The 26548-nt window shown below is 43.0% G+C and overlaps 1 protein-coding gene across 6 annotated transcripts in view; it reads right to left on the bottom strand.

Moving 5' to 3' along the window:
* Positions 1 to 330: 330 nt before the first annotated feature.
* LOC115205452 (fibroblast growth factor receptor-like 1) overlaps positions 331 to 26548 on the bottom strand; it is a 53024-nt gene continuing 26806 nt past the window's right edge. For all 6 annotated transcript variants that reach the window (XM_029771444.1, XM_029771441.1, XM_029771445.1 and 3 more), the window contains 4 exons: positions 3787 to 3879; positions 3416 to 3694; positions 2899 to 3252; positions 331 to 2753 (listed from right to left, as the gene is read on the bottom strand). In XM_029771444.1, coding sequence (XP_029627304.1) covers positions 2356 to 2753; positions 2899 to 3252; positions 3416 to 3694; positions 3787 to 3879 — 1124 coding nt within the window. In that variant the 3' untranslated portion in view covers positions 331 to 2355. The remainder of the gene's footprint in view (positions 2754 to 2898; positions 3253 to 3415; positions 3695 to 3786; positions 3880 to 26548) is intronic.

Consider the following 26548-nt stretch of genomic DNA (forward strand, 5'->3'; position numbering starts at 1 on the left):
AGGGGTACTCCGGGCAGAGCAAAATTCAGTCGGTGGTACATTAACTAAAACAAGTTTTGAACCACTGTTTTAACACATCCGTGTGTCAAGTTAGGAACAATCATTGTGTTGGCACATTTAACACATCATTTGTTAACACAACATGAGAAGATCTCAAATGCAATCACTTCTCGTGATATTTTCACATCAGATCTTTTACAGAGCTGATCTGATTTGTCAAAATACCAATTAGCGAAACAAAGATCAGAATTGGGCTGTGTAAACACAGCTGATTCTTCACATATTGCATTATATTCCACTTAACAATTCTGTAAATGGGAAAGACGTGTAGAAAAATGGTAGCCATTTATTAAATTAATACAGTGCTCTATATGCCAAACTTTTACATGAAGCACATTTGTGTACATGCAAAAGATCATTCTTATAACATCTCAAACAAGTTATTTATTAGATGCTAGCCAATTAGATATGCAGTCCAGATTGACCAACTCAAGACAATTTTGGACCTGAGATACAGAAGAACGGACGTTTTCAGCGTTTAACACATTCATTGCAGGAACTGACACAAAATGTTGAGAAATCATTACACATAACTTGTTGTTCAACACATCTTTTCTGAGAATGAAGCAATGGCGCTAAAATGCCACTAGATGGCATAAAACACATTCTCAACCCAACTTGAGTATTTTACATGGTAAGAAACAGCTAAACTCCCTGGCCTTTTCATGGTAAATAGACAGTTTGATGCAATTTCTTACTCTAATATGTTAATCCTCTTAAGATAATGTTTTGTGAGCATTTTGTTTTCTGAGAGAGAAACATTTCACAAGTAAAAAAATAAAATGTTTAATTGAAATGCATTTTGCAAACAGAACACGAAACAGAAAACAGTAAAAAGTATTAAAAAAAACATTTTATTACAAAAATATTATTGTACAGTACTAATGAGCACCGGAGGTGAGTTTGCAGCATGCAATGTTTCACAGAGGAATTGCATAAGATTAACATGGCAATTCTAAACCACTTGGAGACTAGACCTATGACATCAGAGGGTGAATGACTACATTTTCTTTGTAATCATTATCTTATATACAGTATACATCATATGGTCAGATTCTTAATCAAATATGAGACAACTAGGCCAGCATAAAGTTGTAATTCAATTTAACAATACAATCAACACTTGTCATTTTTCACTAAATCACCGATAGGTCAATCCAATCTGGAATAATGGTTGTTACCGAAAGAAAAATAGAAGAATAAAGTAAAAACAACTAAATAGCTTTTTGGTGAGTTTTAAAAAACAATAGACACAGGTACAATACTCATCCTCATGTACCTTATACAAAAATATACCTCACAAGAAATGTAAGTAAAATACACATCTATAGCGCTGTAAAATAATTTGGCATCTTACACATACAGGGTGAATAATAATAATACTGCTTTTTTTAGTTGGATGCATATTAAACAATATCTGAATACAAAAATAAAAAAGCCCTCATCACCAAATCCATCTATCTAATTTCCCTGATGAATTGTACCTCCCTACATGAAACAAAAATAATACCACCTAAACAGAACCGAGAACAGCACAGTTTGTGTTGCTATAATGAGAATAGAAAAGCTTTCACATTTGTAAACATTTTGTCTAGATTTTAATTTGTCACAGTTACATTTTCCAATTGATAAAATCTATAGATCCAGCATTTTCCAATTTACACAAACTTAAAAGTTCCTTATATTACTTAATAATTTGGGAGTTTGGATACCGGGACATGTTTAGATGAGTAAAAAAATAATAAAAAAATTGAATACAATTATACATTCCAGAGTTTGGGTTAATTCTATGACAAATGTCCATTTGTGTAAATTGGAATACCTTTAATCAAATTTCAGTTGACCTAAATTGAACCTAAACCTGGTCATTTCTCCTATTAACTAATTAATGATTTATCCAGGGCTACATGCATCCAAAGACATCTAAATACTTTTTGTAAGTAGTTTTCATCCTTTAAAATACAATTAGAGTTTGCTCTTGGTTGACTAGTATAAAAAAACACATAATAAAGAAATGACTCTAGCACACATGTGAGAGGGTATTTCTCGCCCTGAGACTTCTCAATGAAGCGGTATTCCTCCAAAGCAGGCAGCTTAGTAATATGCGTATCCCAGGTAAGGGTTTTGCCACTGTATGGTGTTTTAGCACTGCTTATCATGGGAGGTGAAGTTCATATGAACTACAAGCCTTTCCTTGTTTCCATCTACCTTGCTCATAGTCCATTGTTGGGTGAGAATAGCAGCAGTGGCTAGGAGACAAGGCTGTAGATGTGGGGTGGGATGAGAGGGGGCTGGTTAGCACTGGTAGTGGAAATGCTGGTGTTGATGGACCTTACCATCCATATGGGCGTGGGAGTGTGTGTGCATGTCTGTGTAAACGTTGGAGTAAATCTTAGGGGGCCCACTAAGGACAGGGGCTCCCAGGCCCACCAGTCTATGGCTGGGGTAGTCGGGGCTATTCAGGGCATTACAGGGGGTGTTGGTGCTGGGCTCTTTGTCCGAGGTGTGTTGGTCTCGGTGGGCCATGGTCATGGGGCGGGGGGGCAAGGTGTTGTGGCGTCGGCGGCTGTGGCACAGCCAGAGTACAATGGTGCCTACGATGAGGAGGGCTGCTGCAGGGATGCCGATAATCAGAGGCCAGGGCAAGCCGGAGCTCAGGTGTGGAGGAGTCACTGTGTTCTCCACCTGAGGGTCTGGACACACAACAGTGGAGAGATCAGTGACAGCTCTACAGATCTAAGCTTTCTGAAGTGTTATAACACAAGATATACCAAGAATAACCCACTGCCATTCCATCCCAGTAAAGTCCCATTCTACAGTTAGTGAATGGCTACTCACCTGGCAGCACGGTGAGGTAAGCACTGCGGAAGCTGTAACCCATTGTGTTAGCTCCCAGGCAAATGTACATCCCAGCATCCTCATCACGGGCCTTGATGATAGCCAGCTTGTTGAGGTAGGAGCCGTCAGGCCGGGACCACACGTCCCCCGTGGGCAGAACCACAAAATGCTGCCCTCCGACCTCCAGGGTGGAGTTATAGCGGCCCTCTGTGCCTGGGTCCACCCTCTTCAACCACTGGACCACAGGCTTCACGTCACTGTGGACCTTACACTGGAAGGAGGCGGTGCCACCATACTCCACAGTGGTGTTGACCGGGTGGGTGCCGGTCAGAACAGGCTTGCAGTGAGAGCGCTCTGTGAATCATAATGACAACACACTCAGCACAATTACCTTGGCAATGTAAGATAGGCCTGGGGTATAAATACAACTGGAGTGTGCTGTAAAACGATGGAGAAAAGGAAAAATGATTTGTGGTGTTGTTTGGTGTTGTTGGCCAGTGCAGTGACCCATCCTTACCGATGACATCCAGCTTGTAGGTGGCGTTGATGTGCCCGGCTGGGTTGGAGACATGGCAGGTGTACTTGGCACTGTCCTGGGGCTGCAGGTTCTTTAGGGTGAGGGTCCACTGGGGGCGCTTGCCCTGGCGCGGGGGTGGCAGCGGGGTCTGGTCCTTCCACCAGGTGATGACAGGGGGAGGGGTGCCGCTGGCCTGGCACTTGAACCTCACTGAGCTGCCCACCGGCTTGTACAGCACCCGCCTGCGCATCTTAGTGGGCTGACTAAACCGAGGCTTCACTGTAGAGATGATACATCATGAAGGTTAACACAGACTTCAATAACATTCCGTAGGGCTATAATGTAGTGAAGGGAAGCAGTCAGCTACTCACCCCAGGGCTCTCCTGTAGGGTCAAGCTGGGTGAGCTCAGCATTGGGTTCCACTACGGCAGGTAGAGCGTCTGTCTGGCTCGCTGCTGTGTCATCTGAAAAACACAGTCAGTCATTGACTGAGGGTTAGCCTCTGTGACTTACACCCATGTATGGAGTATGAAGATCATTTCATAGCAAAAGAAAGGGCTTATAACATTCATAGCACTATTAATTCCCATTCTGAATAAATCTGATCGTAGGACTGTGGAAGACAAAACACATTACTCTAGTATCTAAAAAACATCAAAGTTGGGTGTTTATGTAGTCTTAAAATTTTTTTATATTGCTGAAAAATAATCTACTTGTCACTCTACAGAGGAAACGAAGCCAATATAAAACCAGTGGGTCAAAGATGAAAGTTCTCCTACCCCCTGCCATTACCACAAAGTATCCTTCAGATATTGCCACACATAAATCTAGTGGTCAGTTATTGTTTCAGTGAGGTGAGCTATTTCATCTAGGACCCAAGTACTAATGTCTGCAAATGGCGTCGCATAAATCACATGGGGTCTAAGGATGAATGCAAACTGCAGGAGGATCTCTGATTTATTTGCCTTGCTTTGAGCTCCAACAGGATCAAATCAAAGTTTAGTGGTCGTCTACACAGATTTGTAGATGTTATCGCAGGTGCAGCGAAATGCTTGTGTTTCTAGCTGCAATAGTGCAGTAATATCTAACAAAAAATACACACAATTCAGAAAAATCTAAATTATATATCAGCGCAAGCAATGTCAGAGACTGGAATATGCATGTATGTATGTGTGTGTGTGTGTGTGTGTGTGTGTGTGTGTAAAGACTATATACGAATAGAAAAGGTGTGTACAGCAGTAGTTATATAGGATGGTGTGTAAAGACTATATACGAATAGAAAAGGTGTGTACAGCAGTAGTTATATAGGATGGTGTGTATAGACAGTATATGAATAGAAAAGGTGTGTACAGCAGTAGTTATATAGGATGGTGTGTATAGACAGTATATGAATAGAAAAGGTGTGTACAGCAGTAGTTATATAGGATGGTGTGTATAGACAGTATATGAATAGAAAAGGTGTGTACAGCAGTAAGTTATATAGGATGGTGTGTATAGACAGTATATGAATAGAAAAGGTGTGTACAGCAGTAGTTATATAGGATGGTGTGTATAGACAGTATATGAATAGAAAAGGTGTGTACAGCAGTAAGTTATATAGGATGGTGTGTATAGACAGTATATGAATAGAAAAGGTGTGTACAGCAGTAAGTTATATAGGAGGGTGTGTATAGACAGTATATGAATAGAAAAGGTGTGTACAGCAGTAAGTTATATAGGATGGTGTGTATAGACAGTATATGAATAGAAAAGGTGTGTACAGCAGTAAGTTATATAGGATGGTGTGTATAGACAGTATATGAATAGAAAAGGTGTGTACAGCAGTAGTTATATAGGATGGTGTGTATAGACAGTATATGAATAGAAAAGGTGTGTACAGCAGTAGTTATATAGGATGGTGTGTATAGACAGTATATGAATAGAAAAGGTGTGTACAGCAGTAAGTTATATAGGATGGTGTGTAAAGACTATATACGAATAGAAAAGGTGTGTACAGCAGTAAGTTATATAGGATGGTGTGTATAGACAGTATATGAATAGAAAAGGTGTGTACAGCAGTAGTTATATAGGATGGTGTGTATAGACAGTATATGAATAGAAAAGGTGTGTACAGCAGTAAGTTATATAGGATGGTGTGTATAGACAGTATATGAATAGAAAAGGTGTGTACAGCAGTAAGTTATATAGGAGGGTGTGTATAGACAGTATATGAATAGAAAAGGTGTGTACAGCAGTAAGTTATATAGGATGGTGTGTATAGACTATATACGAATAGAAAAGGTGTGTACAGCAGTAAGTTATATAGGATGGTGTGTATAGACAGTATATGAATAGAAAAGGTGTGTACAGCAGTAAGTTATATAGGATGGTGTGTAAAGACTATATACGAATAGAAAAGGTGTGTACAGCAGTAGTTATATAGGATGGTGTGTATAGACAGTATATGAATAGAAAAGGTGTGTACAGCAGTAGTTATATAGGATGGTGTGTAAAGACTATATACGAATAGAAAAGGTGTGTACAGCAGTAGTTATATAGGATGGTGTGTATAGACAGTATATGAATAGAAAAGGTGTGTACAGCAGTAGTTATATAGGATGGTGTGTATAGACAGTATATGAATAGAAAAGGTGTGTACAGCAGTAAGTTATATAGGATGGTGTGTATAGACAGTATATGAATAGAAAAGGTGTGTACAGCAGTAGTTATATAGGATGGTGTGTATAGACAGTATATGAATAGAAAAGGTGTGTACAGCAGTAGTTATATAGGATGGTGTGTATAGACAGTATATGAATAGAAAAGGTGTGTACAGCAGTAGTTATATAGGATGGTGTGTATAGACAGTATATGAATAGAAAAGGTGTGTACAGCAGTAAGTTATATAGGATGGTGTGTATAGACAGTATATGAATAGAAAAGGTGTGTACAGCAGTAGTTATATAGGATGGTGTGTATAGACAGTATATGAATATAAAAGGTGTGTACAGCAGTAGTTATATAGGATGGTGTGTATAGACAGTATATGAATAGAAAAGGTGTGTACAGCAGTAAGTTATATAGGATGGTGTGTATAGACAGTATATGAATAGAAAAGGTGTGTACAGCAGTAAGTTATAAAGGATGGTGTGTATAGACAGTATATGAATAGAAAAGGTGTGTACAGCAGTAAGTTATATAGGATGGTGTGTATAGACATTATGGACAGTATATGTATAGAAAAGGTGTGTACAGCAGTAAGTTATATAGGATGAGCCATGTCTAGAATACAGTATATACATATGAAGTGGATAAAACAGTATGTAATAATTAAAGTGACCAGTGTTCAGGACCGCTCTGTGTGAAACAGGATGAATAATTCTGCTTGGAGATCAGTGGAGTGTGAGGTGTCTAAATGACCGTGTGTTTGGCTTTCAGTGCGTATGAAGTTCTACAGCTCTATAGGAATGATAAGCAGGCAAAACTCTGGTATTATTCTAACTGGCTATGTGAGGCAGGGGTGAGCAAACAGTGCCATATTGTTGCTTCTCTCAAGTTTCCGCAATGTTTAAAACAAGACAGCGTGTTGACGTAACCCTGAGCAGGAAACCAATTAACTGCCTTTAACCTAAACTGCGCAGGCAGGCAGTCAAACGGACAAGGCTGAGAGAGAGCGCTGCTTTGTTTAGGCCGACCCTCTGGCACGACCCACAGGAATACACAGTGAACCTATTCTAACCCAGAGTCCACTGCGGACTGGGCTAACACACACACATACAGTGCATTCAGAAAGTATTCAGAACCCTTGACTTTTTCCACATTTTGTTACGTTACAGCCTTATTCTAAAATGTATTAAATCATTTTTTTCCTCATCAATCTACACACAATACCCCATAATGACAAAGTAAAAGCAGGTTTAGATTTTTTTGCAAATGTATTAATAAAAAAAACTAACTTAAATGTTAAAACTACCTAAGTATTAAGACTCTTTAACTGGTACTTTGTTGAAGCACCTTTGGCAGCAATTACAGCCCCGAGTCTTCTTGGGTATGATTCTACAAGCTTGGCACACCTGTATTTAGGGAGTTTCTCCCATTCTTCTCTGCAGATCCTCTCAAGCTCTGTCAGGTTGGATGGGGAGCATCGCTGCACAGGTATTTTCAGGTCTCTCCAGAGATTTTCGGGTTCAAGTCTGGCCTCTGGCTGGGCCACTCAAGGACATTCAGAGACTTGTCCCGAAGCCACTCCTGTGTTGTCTTGGTTGTGTGCTTAGTGTCATTGTCCTTTTGAAGGTGAACCTTCGCCCCAGTCTGAGAGCTCTGGAGCAGGTTTTCATCAAGGATCTCTCTGTACTTTGCTCATTCATCTTTCCCTCGATCCTGACTAGTCTCCCAGTCCCAGTCCCTGACACTGAAAAACATTCTCACTGCATGATACTGCCACCACCATGCTTCACCGTAGGGATGATATTGGCCAGGTGATGAGCAGTGCCTGGTTTCCTCCAGATGTGACACTTGGCATTCAGGCCATAGAGTTCAATCAGACCAGATAATCTTATTTCTCATAGTCTGAGAGTCTTTAGGTGCCTTTTGGCAAACTCCAAGCGGGCTGTCGTGTGCCTTCTACTGAAGAGTGGCTTACATCTGGCCACTCTACCATAAAGACCTGATTGGTGGAGTGCTGCAGAAATGGTTGTCCTTCTGGAAGGTTCTCCCATCTCCACAGAGGTACTCTGAAGCTCAGTCAGAGTGACTATCAGGTTCTTGGTCACCTTCCTGACCAAGGCTCTTCTCCCCCGATTGCTCAGTTTGGCCGGGCAGCCAGCTCTAGGAAGAGTCTTGGTGGTTCCAAACTTCTTCCATTTAAAAATTATGGAGGCCACTGTTTTCTTAGAGACCTTCAATACTGTAGAAATGTTTTGGTACCCTTCCCCAGATCTGTGCCTCGACACAATCCTGTCTCTGAGCTCTACGGTCAATTCCTTTGACCTCATGGCTTGGTTTTTGCTCTGACATGCACTGTCAACTGTGGGACCTTATATAGACAGGTGTGTGCCTTTCCAAATCATGTCCAATCAATTGAATTTACCACAGGTGGACTCCAATCAAGTTGTAGAAACATCTCAATGATGATCAATGGAAACAGGATGCACCTGAGCTCAACTTCGAGTCTCATAGCAAAGGGTCTGAATACTTATGTAAATAAGGTATTTCTGTTTTTCAAACATTTCTAAAAATCAGTTTTCGCTTTGTATTGTGTGTAGATTATTTTCCTCAATTATTCAATACATTTTAGAATAAGGCTGTAAAGTAACAAAATGTGGAAAAAGTCAAGGGGTCTGACCACTTTCCGAATGCACTGTATATACTGTAAACATACACACACACACACACACACACATACTAACCAACCGTGTTTTGATTAACCTCGTGTCAACAACTGTGTGTGGTATGCAGGCAATAATGATTCACACGTTGTTAAAACATTCACAGATGAATTGTAACAACTCCTTATTGTGACAACAGAGTCTGTGTAAAATAACAGACTGGATCTAATTACATTTTAAATAGGAACATAGAGTTTTTATCTGTAAATGACCAATAGTGAAACTGACTCCTGAACACCTCATCAAATGGCTACCCAGACTATTTGCATTGCCCCCCCCCCCCCCCCTTTTACAGCGCTGCTACTTTCTGTTGTTATCATCTATGCATAGTCACTTTAATAACTACCTACATCTACATATTACCTCAACTAACCGGTGCCCCCGCACATTGACTCTGTACCGGTACCCCTCTGTATAAAGTCTCGCTATTGTTATTTTACTGCTGCTCTTTAATTACTTGTTACTTTTATTTCTTATTCTTATCCGTATTTAATTTTTTTTAAACTGCATTGTTGGTTAGGGGCTTATAAGTAAGCATTTCACTGTAAGGTCTACACCTTTTGTATTCGGCGCATGTGACTAATAAAATTTGATTTGAGAGTTTCCTAGCAGCACTGAACACCACAGAGTAGAGACTAAGCTGATTGTCCACTCTGTCTGCTCTACATAGCATCAACATCCCTGTTGTCTGATGGAACCTCAGGTCACCAGGTGTGGAGGGTCAGGTTAGGTGCGTCGTGGGTGTGCCTGTGTGTGTGCTGTCCTTTGTCCTAATTTCATCCCAGTGTTCTGGTCCAGAGGGCCTTACTACAGCGTGAAGGCCACACCCTGCTTCTCAACACAGTGTAGTGAGGCACAGGAGAGTCCGGAGAGCCCAAAGCCAGCGCCAAGTGTTTTTTCTAGCCCAGCCCCCATTGTTACTATTGGCCCAGGGCTCTGGGAGAGTAAGCCTGGGTATAGTAACGGTTCCATTGGCACGGGAGAGGGGGCTATTCAGCAGCACTGAGGTGGAATTAGGGGGGCATTATCTTGTCTAAAGAGGTTTCAGCCAGGGCTCATTCCTTCACTCTGCGCTAATGTTTGGGGATGTTATCCCTAAACAGGTACGGAGGGAGAGAACAGGTTTTCCCTGATGCAGAGCTATTAGATCATTGCACCTTTTCCTAAGGGTTGGATTTATTTTCTTCTAATACTATGTTTATACATTCAATACATTTGATGTCATCTGTGATCAGTGTAAATGACTAGTTGGAGTTTAAGTGAGTGGTGGAAAAAGATTGTTCAGTTGAAGAAAGTACGTCAGGCAGGCAGCCGTCAGTAGCATGGCCTGACGCGATGACGGAGGTAAAGCACGGCTGAGCAGACAGCTACAGCTCTGGCTCCTGTGTGTAGTGGAGAGGAAAGTGGTGCTGGACTGCAGTAGTGCTAGGCTGGGGGACAGGGGGCCCCTTTTCCGCTGCTCCAGTCCCACAGAGCACACACACAGACGGGCAGAGAGGGGCAGGGGGAAGGTAGAGGGCGGAGGTAAGGGTGGAGACGGTAGGTCTGGGGGAACTCTAACCCTGCAGCTTTCCTTACAAACACTCTTCATGTGGAGGCCGTGTTTATAAGGTCCCATATTATTTTTTCCTACTGGGAGAACATTTTGGGCCTCCCCCTCAAAAAGCCTCATTCTCCATTCATACCGGGTACCTGTGTTCAAACACGTGCCACTGTGTCTTTAATAAAATAAAATAAATAAAAAATAAAAATCTCTGACTGATGAAAATAATGGAAAGATAAGTTTTTTATGTTAGAAAACATAGAATAGAGTATTATGTGGTAATTCCATTCCGTGATGGTGGTCCACTGTTACCAAAACAATACTGTTCATGAAAAGATAATGAAGCAGAGCTATTTTACCTTCCTCTCACAGGCCATAAGATTTGAGCAGTGATATGGACCTGAATGACATGTGAGTTATACTTGAGCAAAGAAATTCAGACTATAAGATAATTATAGAAGTTGACATGTCAAGAAAGTCAGGAGTTCGTAAGTTCAGAAGATTTGAGGTTAATTTTTAAAATAGACTAAAGCTTTTTGTTCAATGTGTGACTATCGAGTTAATCAATTATCAAGACCCCATTACAAATCTCATGGAGCCATGTTTCTCACAACGTGAAATTGACATATTTCTTTGCATGTATGCCTGCCTGCCGATAGCTAATTACAGCAGTGACTGAGTGTCTGTTGTACCTCACATTAATTGAAGCCAGAGAGAGGCAGGACGGCAGTCAGGCAAATTAGAGTGTTGTCGTCAGCGTCCCTCCACACAGCATGAGAGACAGAGGGGAGGCTAGCGCTGGAGGAAATGCTAATTAGAAGTCTCCTGGTATCTTTTATAGAGCCATAAGCGGTTTGCAGCAACAGGCGCATGGTGAGTCCAGAGGAAATTACCCCCAGCATTTTCTTTTCTTCTCTGTTGTGCTTGGCTGTGAGGGGCGAGGCAGGGTGTGGCAGGGGGAGGAAGGGTGGGTGGGCAGGCCCCGGTGGGCAGGCCCCGGTGCATCCTGCCTGCTGAGGGCCCAGCCCAATCCTCTAGTCAGTCAGCCACCTGCTGGCCACTCCAAGGAGCCTCTGGATGAAAGCTGCTTTAATGTGGTGAACTGGTCAAGGTGGCTAATTTGCATCCTTTTAGTTGGATCAAACCCCTGTTCCTACCAGCAGCCTAGCGGAAGCTGGCAGGGTTCTGTTGGGTCATGGAGGGCCTAGCTAGCTACACAGGGCCTGGGGGGTTATTTAGGATAGCATTGTTCTGAGCTGTTCTCCCTAACATTACGTGAGAATAGACGAGCGTAATGGTGTCTTTGGTACCGAGAGAATATTAATTATAGCACAATGAAAATTCCATCACCCCCTTGTATTGTTATTATAATGTAGTCATGTTTAGAAGATGACTTCATGCTAACCCTGACGCTAACCTTGACCATGAACCTTTCTGGCTCCCAGCCAAACCCTCTCCTCAACTAACTATAACCTTTAACATATTTCCATATTTAACTTCACCCACACCCTGGCACTATCTTTACACCCAACCTCTCCTTGCCCTAGGTATCAAAGTCTAGACAGAACTGACTCCCTCACTGCTTGTCCTACTACGGACAACTCTTTCTCTGTGTCTCTCCTTGTTCAGCTTCATTTCATCTGAGACCAGAATGGATTCAATTCCATCAAACATCCTTTCATCTTTCTGTCTTTCATCCACTTCTCACTAGCATGGATTCATGTGTCCATATGTGCTTGTGCTTTGAACTTGCTGCAACATATTTGACTACCATGAATGAGGACAAAAACAAACATGTCCTAGGACGCCCGGGTGGGTCGGGTCGCAGAGTTCTGTGGTTCTGTGTCACAAAAGTAGTAATCACAATTAGAAATTAGATCATTGTCACGTCGGTGGAAACGTGATCAAAAGGGACGGCTCTCTCCCTCGCGCATATTTCACTGTTCGGAAGTGTTGCGTCATCTCCAGTGTCAACTGTAGCACTGTAAACACTACTCACGCTACTCACTGTCAACAGCTTTTCTCTCAACATGTTATAGACTCACAAACCTTACCTCACCGATAGTTCACGGGCCATTAGAGAGACAAGAAACTGTGAGCTGTCTGGAAAATAAGTGTCAATCATTGTCACTCAAGGCAACAGATAGGAGTTTGTGGTGGTAACTGTTGAAGCACTCTATTTCCAGGAGTATTATGAGTTTGGTGGCGGGAGGAGGAAACTGGGAGAGGAGTGTTCAGTTTTCACTACACGAGTCATGTATTAACACTGGTGGCAACTAACCCCCCTCTTTCCTTAACATGGCACAATCCAAAGTGTGCCTGCACTTCTGACTAACTCCCCTGTGGCCGCAGGAGTGGTCTAGAGCTGGGCCTGCCACTGTAATTTCGATACAATTATCCATTTAGGTGTGGGAGGCGTGGGCTAAACTGCAACACATGTACCTCACAGCGGCAAACAAAGAACAAAAGGTCTGGGGGTGGAGCTGCTCCAGTAGGCCCTCTAGAAAACCTTCAGCCCTAACTCACCGACCAACCATCAGACCGCGCCCGCCTCTCGTCTGACCACGGTCTCACAGTCTCCACCGTAACGGCAGACAGACAGTGGGGTGGGTGTCCGGGGACGCCACTGTGAGCGCTGCAATAGGTGTGTTGCTGGAGAGACAAGGAACCCAGGCAGAGACAACTCTCTAAGGAAAGAATGTCTATCTCTCTTCTACCCTGTGTGGTTGTTCAGAGTCAACATTGACACAGGGCATATATAGACCAGCAAGGTCATGCAAGCCAAGTAGACTCACCTGCCTAGTATCGATCTATGCATGACTGATCTTCTATTTTTGTTCCAGTATCAGTTCTGGGTCTGGTAGACTTCCTTTGCTTCTTGTATTGGCATGGTATGTGACCCAGAAAAGGGGCAATAACTATCACTGACTCCATCCCTTATGTACAACTGTTGAGGGAGAGCTACAGTCCTTTCCTTCTGAATTCCCAAGCGAAGCGCTAGTACTGTGCATTAACAATTTTGGCTGCATGTGGCCTGGCCCTAAAACAGCAGAGTTACACAGCTGGGGAATGGTAGGGCTAGAGCTAGAGCCAGGGCTAGAGCCAGGGCTAGAGCCAGGGATATATACATCCAGGCCCTTTGGCAGCAGTTATGGTGGTGTAGATGTGAGCCATTGGAGCCCAGTGTGTGGGACACTGGGGATTAGGGGTGGGCTCACCAGAGGTCAAGGGTCAAGGTGTTACCTCTCCTGAACTCTGACAGCTTCCAAATGTTTCATCCCCTGACAAAATAACTTGTACTGCCGTGGTGGTAAAAAGAGGGAGACATTTAAAAGCCTTGTTTTGGCAGCAGCGCATAAAGCAGCAGTACTCACCCAGCAGTACTCACCCAGCAGTGTGAGATTACAACCTGTGTTTATGATGTCGCGTTTCAGAATAGTATTGACGTATACACTGACTCTGTGTGTCACGTCCTGACCAGTAGAAGGGGTTATTTGTTATTGTAGTTTGGTCAGGACGTGGCAGGGGGTATTTGTTTTATGTGGTTCGGGCTGGTTGTGTGATTAGTTGGGTGTTTGATTTATTATTCCGGGTTTTGTTCTATGTTTATGTATTTCTATGTTTAGTCTAGTCATTTGTATTTCTATGTTTAGAAATACAAATGGGGGTTGGACTCTCAATTGGAGGCAGGTGTTTTTTAGTTGCCTCTGATTGAGGGTCCTATAAATAGGTATGTGTTTGTTTTAGTATTTTGTGGGAGATTGTGCTTGGTATAGCTTTGTTGCCTTACCGGCCTGTTATTCATTGTTGTGTTTTTTTTGTGTACGTGTTTGTTTTGGTTTACTTTCTTTGTCCATTTAATAAAAGAAGATGAGTGCACATATTCCTGCTGCGTTTTGGTCCACTCTACCCTACGACAACTGTGACACTGTGACTGGGTTCATCAGGAAGTGCATAGAGGATATTGTTCCCACTGTGACAATTAGAACTTATCCAAACCAAAAACGTGGATAGACGGCAACATTCACGCAAATCTGAAAGTACGAACCACCGTATTTAACCATGGCAAAGTGACAGGGAACACGGACGTGTACAAACAGACCAGCTATGACCTCTATAAGGCAATCGAAGAGGCAAAATGACAGTACAGGGAAAAAGTTAAGTCGCAATTCAATGGTTAAGACACAAGGCGTATGTGGCAGGAACTCCAGACATTCACAAATAATAAAGGGAAAGCCAACCACATCACGGACACCGGCGCCTTGCAGACACCGACACCTTGCTCCAGGATGAGCTAAACACCTTCTTCGCCTACTTCACCGAAAACAACATCGAGCCGCCGACGCAGGCCCCGAACCTCATGAGGACTGTGTGCTCTCGTTCTCCGTGGCCGACGTAAGTAATTTAAGCGGGTTAACCCTCACAAGGCTGCCGGCCCAGACGGTATCCCAAGCCACATCCTCAGAGCATGTGCAGACCAGCTGGCTGGAGTGTTTACGGACATATTCAATCTCTCCCTATCTCAGTCTGTTGTTCCCACTTGCTTCAAGATGTCCACCATTGTTCCTGAACCCAAGAAAGTGCAGGTAACTGAACTAAATTACTACAGGAGACAGCAGAGGGAACACGATCCCATCCACATCGAAGTTCCTCGGCGTACACATCACTGACAATCTGAAATGGTCCACCCACACAGACAGTGTGGTGAAGAAGGTGCAACCACACCTCTTTAACCTCAGGAGGCTGAAGAAATTTGGTTTGGCCCCTAAGACCCTCACACACTTCAACAGATGTACCATTGAGAGCATCCTGTCCGGCTGTATCACCCCTGGTAAGGCAATTGAACCGTCCGCAACCACAAGGCTCTCCAAAGGGTGGTGCGGTCAGCCCACGCATCATCAGGGGCACACTGCCTGCCCTCCAGGACATCTACAGCACCCGGTGTCACAGGAAGGCCAAGAAGAAGGTCATCGAGGACCTCAGCCACCAGAGCCAAGGCCTGTTCCCCCCGTTACCATCTAGAAGGCGAAGACAGTACAGGTGCATCACAGCTGGGACTGAGAGACTGAAAAACAGCTCCTATCTCCAGACTGTGAAACAGTCACCACTAGACGGCCTCCACCCAGTACCCTGGCCTGAACTTAGTCACTGTTCTAGCCGGCTACCACCCGGTACTCTATCCTGCACCTTAGAGACTGCTACCATATGTACACAGTCATTGAACACTTGTCACATACTGTTTTACCCATTTTATATGTATATACTGTATTCTAGTCATGGCTTATCCGATATAACTACTGCTGTACACACTTTTTATATTCATATAATGTCCATGCTGTCTTTACACACCATTTATATGTTGATATATTTATATTCGGGTCTCTGACATTGCTTGTTCTGATTTTTCTTAATAAAAAATGTTTTCAAAAATCTGGATACATATTGTATTGTTTATTTATTTTGTATTGCTAGGTATTACTACAATGTTGGAGCTAGAAACCCAAACATTTTGCTGCACCTGCGATAATATCTGCAAATCTGTGTACACGACCAATAAACTTTGATTTGAATAAAACATAATGTGGTGTTAACGTAAGTCAAGAGCACATTTAATACCTATGGGGTAATTTTATCCTGCCACTATTGTGGGAAAAATGTTTATATTTTATATTTGTGTGTATGCAGACAAGCACAAAAAAAGGACTTCAGTGAGAATTGTGTTTTATTTGTTTAAGAAAGAGCTTTAAATGACTGTTACCTCACTCAGGCTTACTGCCAAATGATCACACCAATCCATCAAGGGCCAAGAATAGAGTATTAGCTAAATGATGGGATAAAATTACATTTCTAAGACCGGCATGCTGTACTATCAGTGTGTTGCAGGCTTGCAACTGTCATTAAATAAAGGGATCGCAACTTGAGGTTAGACTTGCCTCTGTCTGTGCTTGCTCTGAGGAGGGTTTAATAACATTACAGACATGATGATGATGATGACTCCAGGTGTTATTGAATGTCACCAAATACCTCTGTGTTGACTACCAAAGTCTGTCTGGAGTTTCCCTGTCGTACTGCAGTCTGACATAATGTACCAGTCAAAAGTTTGGACACACCTACTCATTCCAGGGTTTTTCTTTATTTTAACTAGGGATGCACGATATATCGGTGAACATAAAATTGGCCGATATTAGCTAAAAATGCCAACATCGGTATCGGCCGATGTCTAGTTTAATATTGATGTGGAAAACCGATGTCAAAGCTGACGTGCACACCCATATATCGTAGGTACATGACGTAATGGCGCAATGTACAATTTTGAGCAGTCAACAAGTCGAGCAGTCATTTGAAAGAGTAAGAAAATTTCAGCGAGACAACATAAAGGCAAAATCCATTAAAACCAAGATAATGGAATTCATTGCCCTTGACAATCAACCATTCTGTCGTGGGTGATGTTGGCTTTCGCCGACTGGTTGAGCACGGTACACACTACCAAGTGCACTATTTTTCAGATGTTGCCCTACCAGAGTTACACAGTAATAGCATCACTGCTGTTAGCTTCACGACATACAGTTGAAGTCGGAAGTTTACATAGACTTAGGTTGAAGTCATTAAAACTCGTTTTTCAACTACTCCACAAATGTCTTTTTAACAAACTATAGTTTTGGCAAGTCGGTTAGGACATCTACTTTGTGCATGAAACAAGTAATTTTTCCAACAATTGTTTACAGACAGATTATTTCACTTATAATTCACTGTATCACAATTCCAGTGGGTCAGAAGTTTACATACACTAAGTTGACTGTGCCTTTAAACAGCTTGGAAAATTCCAGAAAACTATGTCATGGCTTTAGAAGCTTCTGATAGGCTAATTGACATCATTTGAGTCCATTGGAAGTGTACCTGTGGATGTATTTCAAGGCCTACCTTCAAACTCTGTGCCTCTTTGCTTGACATCATGGGAAAATCAAAATAAATCAGCCAAGACCTCAGAAAAAGAATTGTAGATCTCCACAAGTCTGGTTCATCCTTGGGAACAATTTCCAAACGCCTGAAGGTACCACGTTCATCTGTACAAACAATAGTACGCAAGTATAAACACCATGAGACCACGCGGCCGTCATAGCGCTCAGGAAGGAGACGCGTTCTGTCTCCTAGAGATGAACGTACTTTGGTGCGAAAAGTGCAAATCAATCCCAGAACAACAGCAAAGGACCTTGTGAAGATGCTGGAAGAAACAGGTACAAAAGTATCTATATCCACAGTAAAACGAGTCCTATATTGACATAACCTGAAAGGCCGCTCAGCAAGGAAGAAGCCACTGCTCCAAAACCGCCATAAAAAAGCCCAACTACGGTTTGCAACTGCACATGGGGACAAAGATCGTAAAGCATGGGGGTGGCAGCATCATGGCCTTCCCTGTGGCTCAGTTGGTAAAGCATGGTGTTTGTAACGCCAGCATGGTGTGTGCAACGCCAGGGTTGTGGGTTCGATTCCCACGGGGGGCCAGTACAAAAAAAAAATGCATGAAATTAAAATGTATGAAATGTATGCATTCACTACTGTAAGTCGCTCTGGATAAGAGCGTCTGCTAAATGACTAAAAATGTAAAAAATGTTGTGTGGGTGCTTTGCTGCAAGAGGGACTGGTGCACTTCACAAAATAGATGGCATTATGAGGCATGAAAATTATGTGGATTTATTGAAGCAACATCTCAAGACATCAGTCAGGAAGTTAAAGCTTGGTCGCAAATGGGTCTTCCAAATGAACAATGACCCCAAGCATACTTCCAAAGTTGTGGCAAAATGGCTTAAGGACAACAAAGTCAAGGTATTGGAAATGCCATCACAAAGCCCTGACCTCAATCCTATAGAAAATTTGTGGGCAGGACTGAAAAAGAGTGCGAGCAAGGAGGCATACAAACCTGACTCAGTTACACCAGCTCTGTCAGGAGGAATGGGCCAAAATTCGTCTAATTTATTGTGGGAAGCTTGTGGAAGGCTACCCGAAACGTTTGACCCAAGTTAAACAATTTAAAGGCAATGCTACCAAATACTAATTGAGTGTATGTAAACTTCTGACCCACTGGAAATGTAATGAAAGAAATAAAAGCTGAAATAAATAATTCTCTCTACTATTATTCTGTCATTTCACATTCTTAAAATGTCAGGAATTGTGAAAACTGAGTTTAAATGTATTTGGCTAAGGTGTATGTAAACTTCCAACTTCAACTGTACATATTATGGAACACAGTTTGGGTATTTGCGTGTGAAAAAAGATACAGTAGCACTGTCAAAGCTGTACAAAAAAGTCAGCAAACAAGCAAACACTGGCCACGAACGATGTGTTTACAATACCACGTTGGTAATAAAGCATAATTTGTTTGACCGCAACTTCTGGGGTAGCTAGCTTTAGCTTGGTACCTAGCTAGCACCAATACAACCAGCCTGAAAACAATGACCAGTAGAAACTGCAGTCACTTTCATTATTCTTAGCAATGATTGAGCAATCCTTGTGAGTAAGTATTAGCTAGGTTGCCACTTGTTGTTCGCCTATTGAAAGTGAACTGCAGTCCATGAAAATAAATAGCTAGCCAGCTACTTAACCCTGTTGCCCAAAGCTAATGTTATAAGCAGCCAGCTATGGAACGCAGTTTGGGTCTTTATGTGTCAAAAAAGATACACGTCAAATAACACTATGACGTGTCAAATAAGCTTTTAATTTGACATGTCAAATAACACAATTCTATTATAGAATGTTGTGTGTGATGAATTTGCACGTGCAAGCCAAGCGCCACCACCACTATCAGTAGCACTGTCAAAGCTGTACAAAAAGTCTGCAAACAAGCAAACACCGGCCACGAACGATGTGTTTACAATACCGCATTGGTAATAAGGCATTATTTGTTCGACCGCAACTTCTTTGGTATTTGGCTAGCTTTAGCGTAGCTAGCACCAATACAACTTGTCATTTTGCTGTGTTTTTGGGGAAGAACATTGTTTGCATCAAATCCATCAGCTAGCTAACTTTTTTACGACCAGCACTGTCCAGAGCTTGGGGAAGGACAGGTGCGCGAGACAACTTTACCAGCATCGTAGCGATATGTATCGATTAATCGTTGTGACATATGAAATATGAGTGATAGTGTAATCAATGTGTAATAACTACGTAAAAATATTAATGAACGCTTTAAATTATTATGTGACGTGCAGTCATATTCAGGTCCTGATTGGTCAACAAGCTTATTTGACACGTCAAATAGTGTTATTTGATGTGTATCTTTTTTGGTACGCAAAGACCCAAACGGCGTTCCATAGCCAGCGAGCTTCATCTGGCTAGTGAGGCTCGACCGGAACGGGTTGTGTTGTGAAGCTAGCCACAATAAGGATTAGGAACAATAGTGGAATTTGCAGTTTGCCTTCAAAATAAACCTATGTCATTGACAGTGATGCAAATGCATACAAATAGTAGAATTATGCCATACTTTTATTTTGAAGGCAACTGCAAAGTCCACTATTGTGGCTAATCCTTATAGTGACTAGCTTCACATAGATGGTTCCGACCACCATTAATCAAATAAGAACAGTCTTATAAATTAGGGTTATTTTAGATGATGACACCTAGCTATATAGTTAGCTAGCTAATTATATAGCTACTGAAACAGATTATGTCGTTTGCTATGTTTTTGGGGAAGAACATTGTTTGCATCCATGAGTTAGCTAGCTTTTTTATGACCAGCACTGTAGGTGCGCGAGACAACTTTACCAGAATCATAGCATACGTGTCGATGAATCGTTGTCACATATAAAATACGAGTGATAGTGTATTCAATGTGTAATATCTACGTAAAAAATGTATGAACGCGTTAAATTATTATGTGACGTGCAGTCATATTCAGGCCCTGATTGGTCAACAAGCTTATTTGACACGTCAAATAGTGTTATTTGATGTGTATCTTTTTTGGTACGCAAAGACCCAAACGGCGTTCCATAGAAATCCTAGTTGAGAATGAAACGACTGAACAACGAAACAGCACAGCAAGTAAGTTAAATAAATAGGTTTTGATTATGTTTTACTGGTAATTGGGACAAAATAACTTTTTGGTCAGTGTGTGTGTGTGTGTAACCTTTACTTAACTAGGCAAGTCAGTTAAGAACAAATTCTTATTTACAATGACGGCCTACCCTGGCCAAACCCGAACAAAAATTGGGCCAATTGTGCGCCGCCCTATGGGACTCCCAATCACGACAGGATGTGATACAGCCTGGATTCAAACCAGGGACTGTAGTGACACCGCTTGCACTGAGATGCAGTGCCTTAGACCGCTGTGTCCATGTGTGTGTGTGTGTGTGTTAAATATTTAACTGTACTAGAATGCTTAAAAGTCCGCAAAAATTATCGGGATTATCGTGATTTTTTTTGCAAGGAAAATATTTGATATCGGTATCGGCCAAAAATGTCATATCGGTGCATAACAAATGTTTACTATTTTCTACATTGTAGAATAATAGTGAAGACATCCAAACTATGAAATAACACACATGGAATCATGTAGTAACCAAAAAAGTCTTAAACAAATCAAATATATTTGAGATTCTTCAAAGTAGCCACCCTTTGCCTTGATGATAGCTTTGCACACTCTTGACTTTCTCTCAACCAGCTTCATGAGGTAGTCACCTGAAATGCATTTCAATTAACAAGTGTGCCTTGTTAAAAGTTTGTGGAACTTCTTTCCTTCTTAATGCTTTGAGCCAATCAGTTGTGTTGTGACAAGGTAGGGGTGGTATACAGAAGATAGCCCTATTTGGTAAAATACCAAGTCCATATTATGGCAAGAACAGCTCAAATAAGCAAAGAGAAACATCAGTCCATCATTACTTTAAGACATAAAACTTTCTTCATGTGCAGTCGCAAAAACCATCGAGCACTATGATGAAACTGTCTCTCATGAGGACCGCCACAGGAAAGGAAGACCAAGACTTACCTCTGTTGCAGAGGAAAAGTTCATTAGAGTTACCAGCCTCAGAAATTGCAGCCCAAATAAATGCTTCACAGAGTTCAAGTAACAGACACATCTCAACATCAACTGTTCAGAGGAGACTGCGTGAATCAGGCCATCAGGGTCAAATTGCTGCAAAGAAACCACTACTAAAGGACACCAATAAGAAGAACAGACTTGCTTGGGCTAAGAAACACGAGCAATGGACATTAAATCGGTGAAAATCTGTCCTTTGGTCTGATGAATCCAAATTTGTCTTTGTGAGACGCAGAGTAGGTGAATGGATGATCTTCGCATGCGGGGTTCCCACCGTGAAGCATGGAGGAGGAGGTGTGATGGTGCTTTGCTGGTGACACTGTCTGTGATTTATTTAGAATTCAAGGCACACTTAACCAGCACGGCTTCCACAGCATTCTGCAGCGATACGCCATCTATCTGGTTTGCGCTTAGTGGGACTATCACTTGTTTTTCAACAGGACAATGACCCAACACACCTCTAGGCTATTTAAAGGCTATTTGACCAAGAAGGAGAGTGATGGAGTGCTGCATCAGATGACCTGGCCTCCACAATTACCCGACCTCAACCCAATTGAGATGGTTTGGGATGAGTTGGACCGCAGAGTGAAGGAAAAGTAGCCAACAAGTACTCAGCATATATGGGAACTCCTTCAAGACTGTTGGAAAAGCATTCCAGGTGGAGCTGGCTGAGAGAATGCCAAGAGTGTGCAAAGCTGTCATCAAGGCAAAGGGTTGCTACTTTGAAGAATATCAAATATAAAATATATTTTGATTTGTTTAACACAATTTTCTTTGGACACACCGACTTGTACTGTACATCTGCATAGTGTTTCTGCTGCAGGGGAGGACCTGAGTGGATCAAGTCAGGGCCCTCTGAGGGTCCACTAGAGTTTTTATACCCTGTTTAAACTTAATCCAACAGATCCAATTTGGCAACGTCACATCCTCTGCTTTGTCTCACATACTCACAACCAGTATAAGCCATCATCAGCCCCTTCACAAATGGCCCTGAGTCCCTGTACTTCTACATATAGTTAACCTCTGAGTTCAGCCTTGTGCACACCGGTTGCGTCAACCTTTATGCTTTCTGGCAGAAGTCCATTCATTTCAATCTGCACCGCTGCGACTCATCTGCCGGACTAGGTTGTGGTGAGTGGCACTGCGTGCAGTGTGTCGTGTGCGTTGGACTTTTCCAACATGTGCGTTGCTTTGCCATGCGGTATCAGACATGGAAGTAGAAAAACCACAGAAGAAGTTGCTAATATGTAGCGTGGATCTTTTTGTTGTGATGCGGCACATGGATTGTGAAGACCACGTAAAATGTACTGTACGGCAATGTAATGATGCAACCTGTGTGCATGCAGCGTTCCAGCCCTTGTTTTGTTCCAGGGCTGTTTTGAGGCCATTGTTAATTAATGACTTCAGTAAGACTTCAGCACAGTGAGGCCCAGGGGGAGCCAGGGCACTCAGTTCCACATTACTCCCTCCCAGGGATCAACTCCCCACGCAGGGAGGCTGGAGGGATGAGGAGGGATGAGGGAGGCCCTGCTCAGAGCTCCAACATGATGAGGAGGACACAGGGGAGGAGGTCCACAGAGGTTGACCAGGGCCAGTTCAACCATCTCAGTCATTAACCCTCCATCTCACACACACACACACACACACACACACACACACACACACACACACACACACACACACACACACACACACACACACACACACACACACACACACACACACACACACACACACACACACACACACACACACAGAGAGTGGCTGCTATCCTCACCGGCCCCATGATTCATGGACCAGGCCGACTGAGGCACAGGAAGGGCCGGGGGCTCTGTGCTCGCGCCGCTCATCACAACTGCTCACTTAGAGCCTTTCATCATCACTGGACCAGAGCAGATGTATAGTGATGCAAGCAGAAGGACGTCTAGTGGTGCAGGTCATCTAGTGGTGCAGGCCATCTAGGGATGCAGGTCATCTAGTGCTGCAGGTCATCTAGTGCTGAAGGTCATCTAGTGCTGCAGGCAATAGGTCATCGTGTGACTATAGCTCAGCATTCAACACCATAGTACCCTCCAAGCTCATCATTAAGCTCGGGGCCCTGAGTCTGAAGCCCGCCCTGTGCAACTGGGTCCTGGACTTCCTGACTGGCCGCCCCCAGGTGGTGAAGGTAGGAAACAACACCACTTCGCTGATCCTCAACACAGGGGCCCTACACGGGTGCATGCTCAGCCCCCTCCTGTACTCCCTGTTCACCCATGACTGCGTGGACACGCATGCCTCCAACTCAATCGTCAATATTTCAGACGACACAACAGTAGTAGGCCTGATTACCAACAATGACAAGACAGTCTACAGGGAGGAGGTGAGGGCCCTGGGAGTGTGGTGCCAGGAAAATAACCTCTCACTCAACGTCAACAAAACAAATTGGCTGATCGAGGACTTCAAGAAACAGCAAAGGTAGCACCCACCTATCCACATTGACGTGACCGCAGTGGAGGTTGAAAGCTTCAAGTTCCTCAGCGTACACATCACTGACAAACTGAAATGGTCCACCCACACAGACAGTGAGGTGAAGAAGGCGCAACAGCGCCTCTTCAACCTCAGAAGGCTAAAGAAATGTGGCGTGGCACCTAAACTCTCACAAACTTTTACAGATGCACTACTGAGAGCATCCTGTCGGGCTGTATCACAGCCTTGTACGGCAACTGCACCGCCCGCAACCGCAGGGCTCTCCAGAGGGTGGTGCGGTCTGCCCAACGCATCACCGGGGGCACACTGCCTGCCCTCCAGGACACCTACAGCACCCGATGTCACAGGAAAGCCAAAAAGATAATCAAGGACAACAAACACCAAGCCACTGCCTGTTCACCCCGCTATCATCCAGAATGCGAGGTCAGTACAAGTGCATCAAAGCTGGGACCGAGAGACTGAAAAACAGCTTCTATCTCAAGGCCACCAGACTCTTTGGGCTAGGTGTCCCGTGAGCGTGCCACTACGACAACATCCGGTGAAATTGCAGAGCGCGAAATTCAAAATACAAAAATCGTAATATTAAACATTCATGAAAATACAAGGGTCATACATCATTTAAAAGCTTCACTTCTTGTTAATCCAACCGCATTGCCAGATTTCAAAAAGGCTTTACGGCGAAAGCATACCATGCGATTATCTGAGGACAGCGCCCCACACCAAAATTATTTTCCAAACCAGCACAGGTGTCACAAAATCACAAATAGCGATAAAATAAATAACTTACCTTTGAATATCTTCCTCTTTTTGCAATCCCAAGGGTCCCAGCTACACAACAAATGGTTGTTTTATTCAATAAAGTCCTTCTTTATATCCCAAAAATGTCCGTTCAGTTGGCGCACTTGATTCAGTAATCCACTCGTTCAACATGCATACAAACTAATTCAAAAAGTTACCAGTAAAGTTTGTCCAAACAAGTCAAATTTGTTTCTAATTAATCCTCAGGTACTCTAATATCTAAACAAACAATCAAATTTAAGACATTCACGCGGGCAACAAGACTACTTTTCTAATGAGCGACACCTTGGAAAAACTACAACTACTCGTTCGTTTTTCAAAAAACAAGCCTGAAAACCTTTCTAAAGACTGTTGACATCTAGTGGAAGCCATAGGAACTGCAATCTGGGAGGAATTCTTTTGAATATCCCATAGACTTGCATTGAAATGGCCTGTGACCTCAACAACAAATAAATTCTGGATGGATTCTCCTCGGGTTTTCGCCTGCCATATCAGTTCTGTTATACTCACAGACATTATTTTAACAGTTTTAGAAACTTCTGAGTGTTTTCTATCCAATGCTACCAAGTATATGCATATCCTAGCTTCTGGGCCTGAGTAACAGGCAGTTTACTTTGGGCACGTCAGTCATCCGGAATTCAGGATACTGCCCCCAGCCTTAAAAAGTTAAATAGCCATCAATAGCACATTAGAGGCTGCTGCCCTATATACATAGACTTGAAATCACTTTAATAATGGAACACTAGTCACTTTAATAATGTTTACATATTTTGCATTACTAATCTCATATGCACATATTGTATTGTATTCTATTCTACTGTGTTTTAGTCTATGCTGCTCTGACATTGCTCGTCCAAATATTTATATATTCTTTATTCCATTCCTTTACTTTGGATTTGTGTGTATTGGGGTTCTGTAAGATATTACTTGTTAGATATTACTGCACCGTTGGCGCTAGAAACACAAGCATTTTGCTCCACCCACAATAACATCTGATAAACGTGTGTGTGACCAATACAATTGTATTTTATTTGATGCAGATCATCTAGTGGTGCAGGTCATCTAGTGGTGCAAGTCATCTAGTGATGCAGGTCATCTAGTGGTGCTGGTCATCTAGTGGTGCTGGTCATCTAGTGGTGCTGGTCATCTAGTGGTGCAAGTCATCTAGTGGTGCAGGTCATCTAGTGGTGCTGGTCATCTAGTGGTGCAGGTGATCTAGTGGTGCAAGTCATGTAGTGGTGCAGGTCATCTAGTGGTGCTGGTCATCTAGTGGTGCAGGTCATCTAGTGGTGCTGGTCATCTAGTGGTGCTGGTCATCTAGTGATGCTGGTCATCTAGTGGTGCTGGTCATCTAGTGGTGCAAGTCATCTAGTGGTGCAGGTCATCTAGTGGTGCTGGTCATCTAGTGGTGCTGGTCATCTAGTGGTGCAGGTCATCTAGTGGTGCTGGTCATCTAGTGGTGCAGGTCATCTAGTGATGCAGGTCATCTAGTGGTGCAGGTCATCTAGTGGTGCTGGTCATCTAGTGGTGCAGGTCATCTAGTGATGCAGGTCATCTAGTGGTGCTGGTCATCTAGTGGTGCTGGTCATCTAGTGGTGCTGGTCATCTAGTGGTGCAAGTCATCTAGTGGTGCAGGTCATCTAGTGGTGCTGGTCATCTAGTGGTGCAGGTCATCTAGTGGTGCAAGTCATGTAGTGGTGCAGGTCATCTAGTGGTGCTGGTCATCTAGTGGTGCAGGTCATCTAGTGGTGCTGGTCATCTAGTGGTGCTGGTCATCTAGTGATGCTGGTCATCTAGTGGTGCTGGTCATCTAGTGGTGCAGGTCATCTAGTGGTGCTGGTCATCTAGTGGTGCTGGTCATCTAGTGGTGCAGGTCATCTAGTGGTGCTGGTCATCTAGTGGTGCAGGTCATCTAGTGATGCAGGTCA

Source organism: Salmo trutta, chromosome 13, assembly GCF_901001165.1.
Source record: "Salmo trutta chromosome 13, fSalTru1.1, whole genome shotgun sequence".
Taxonomy (NCBI): Eukaryota; Metazoa; Chordata; class Actinopteri; order Salmoniformes; family Salmonidae; genus Salmo; species Salmo trutta.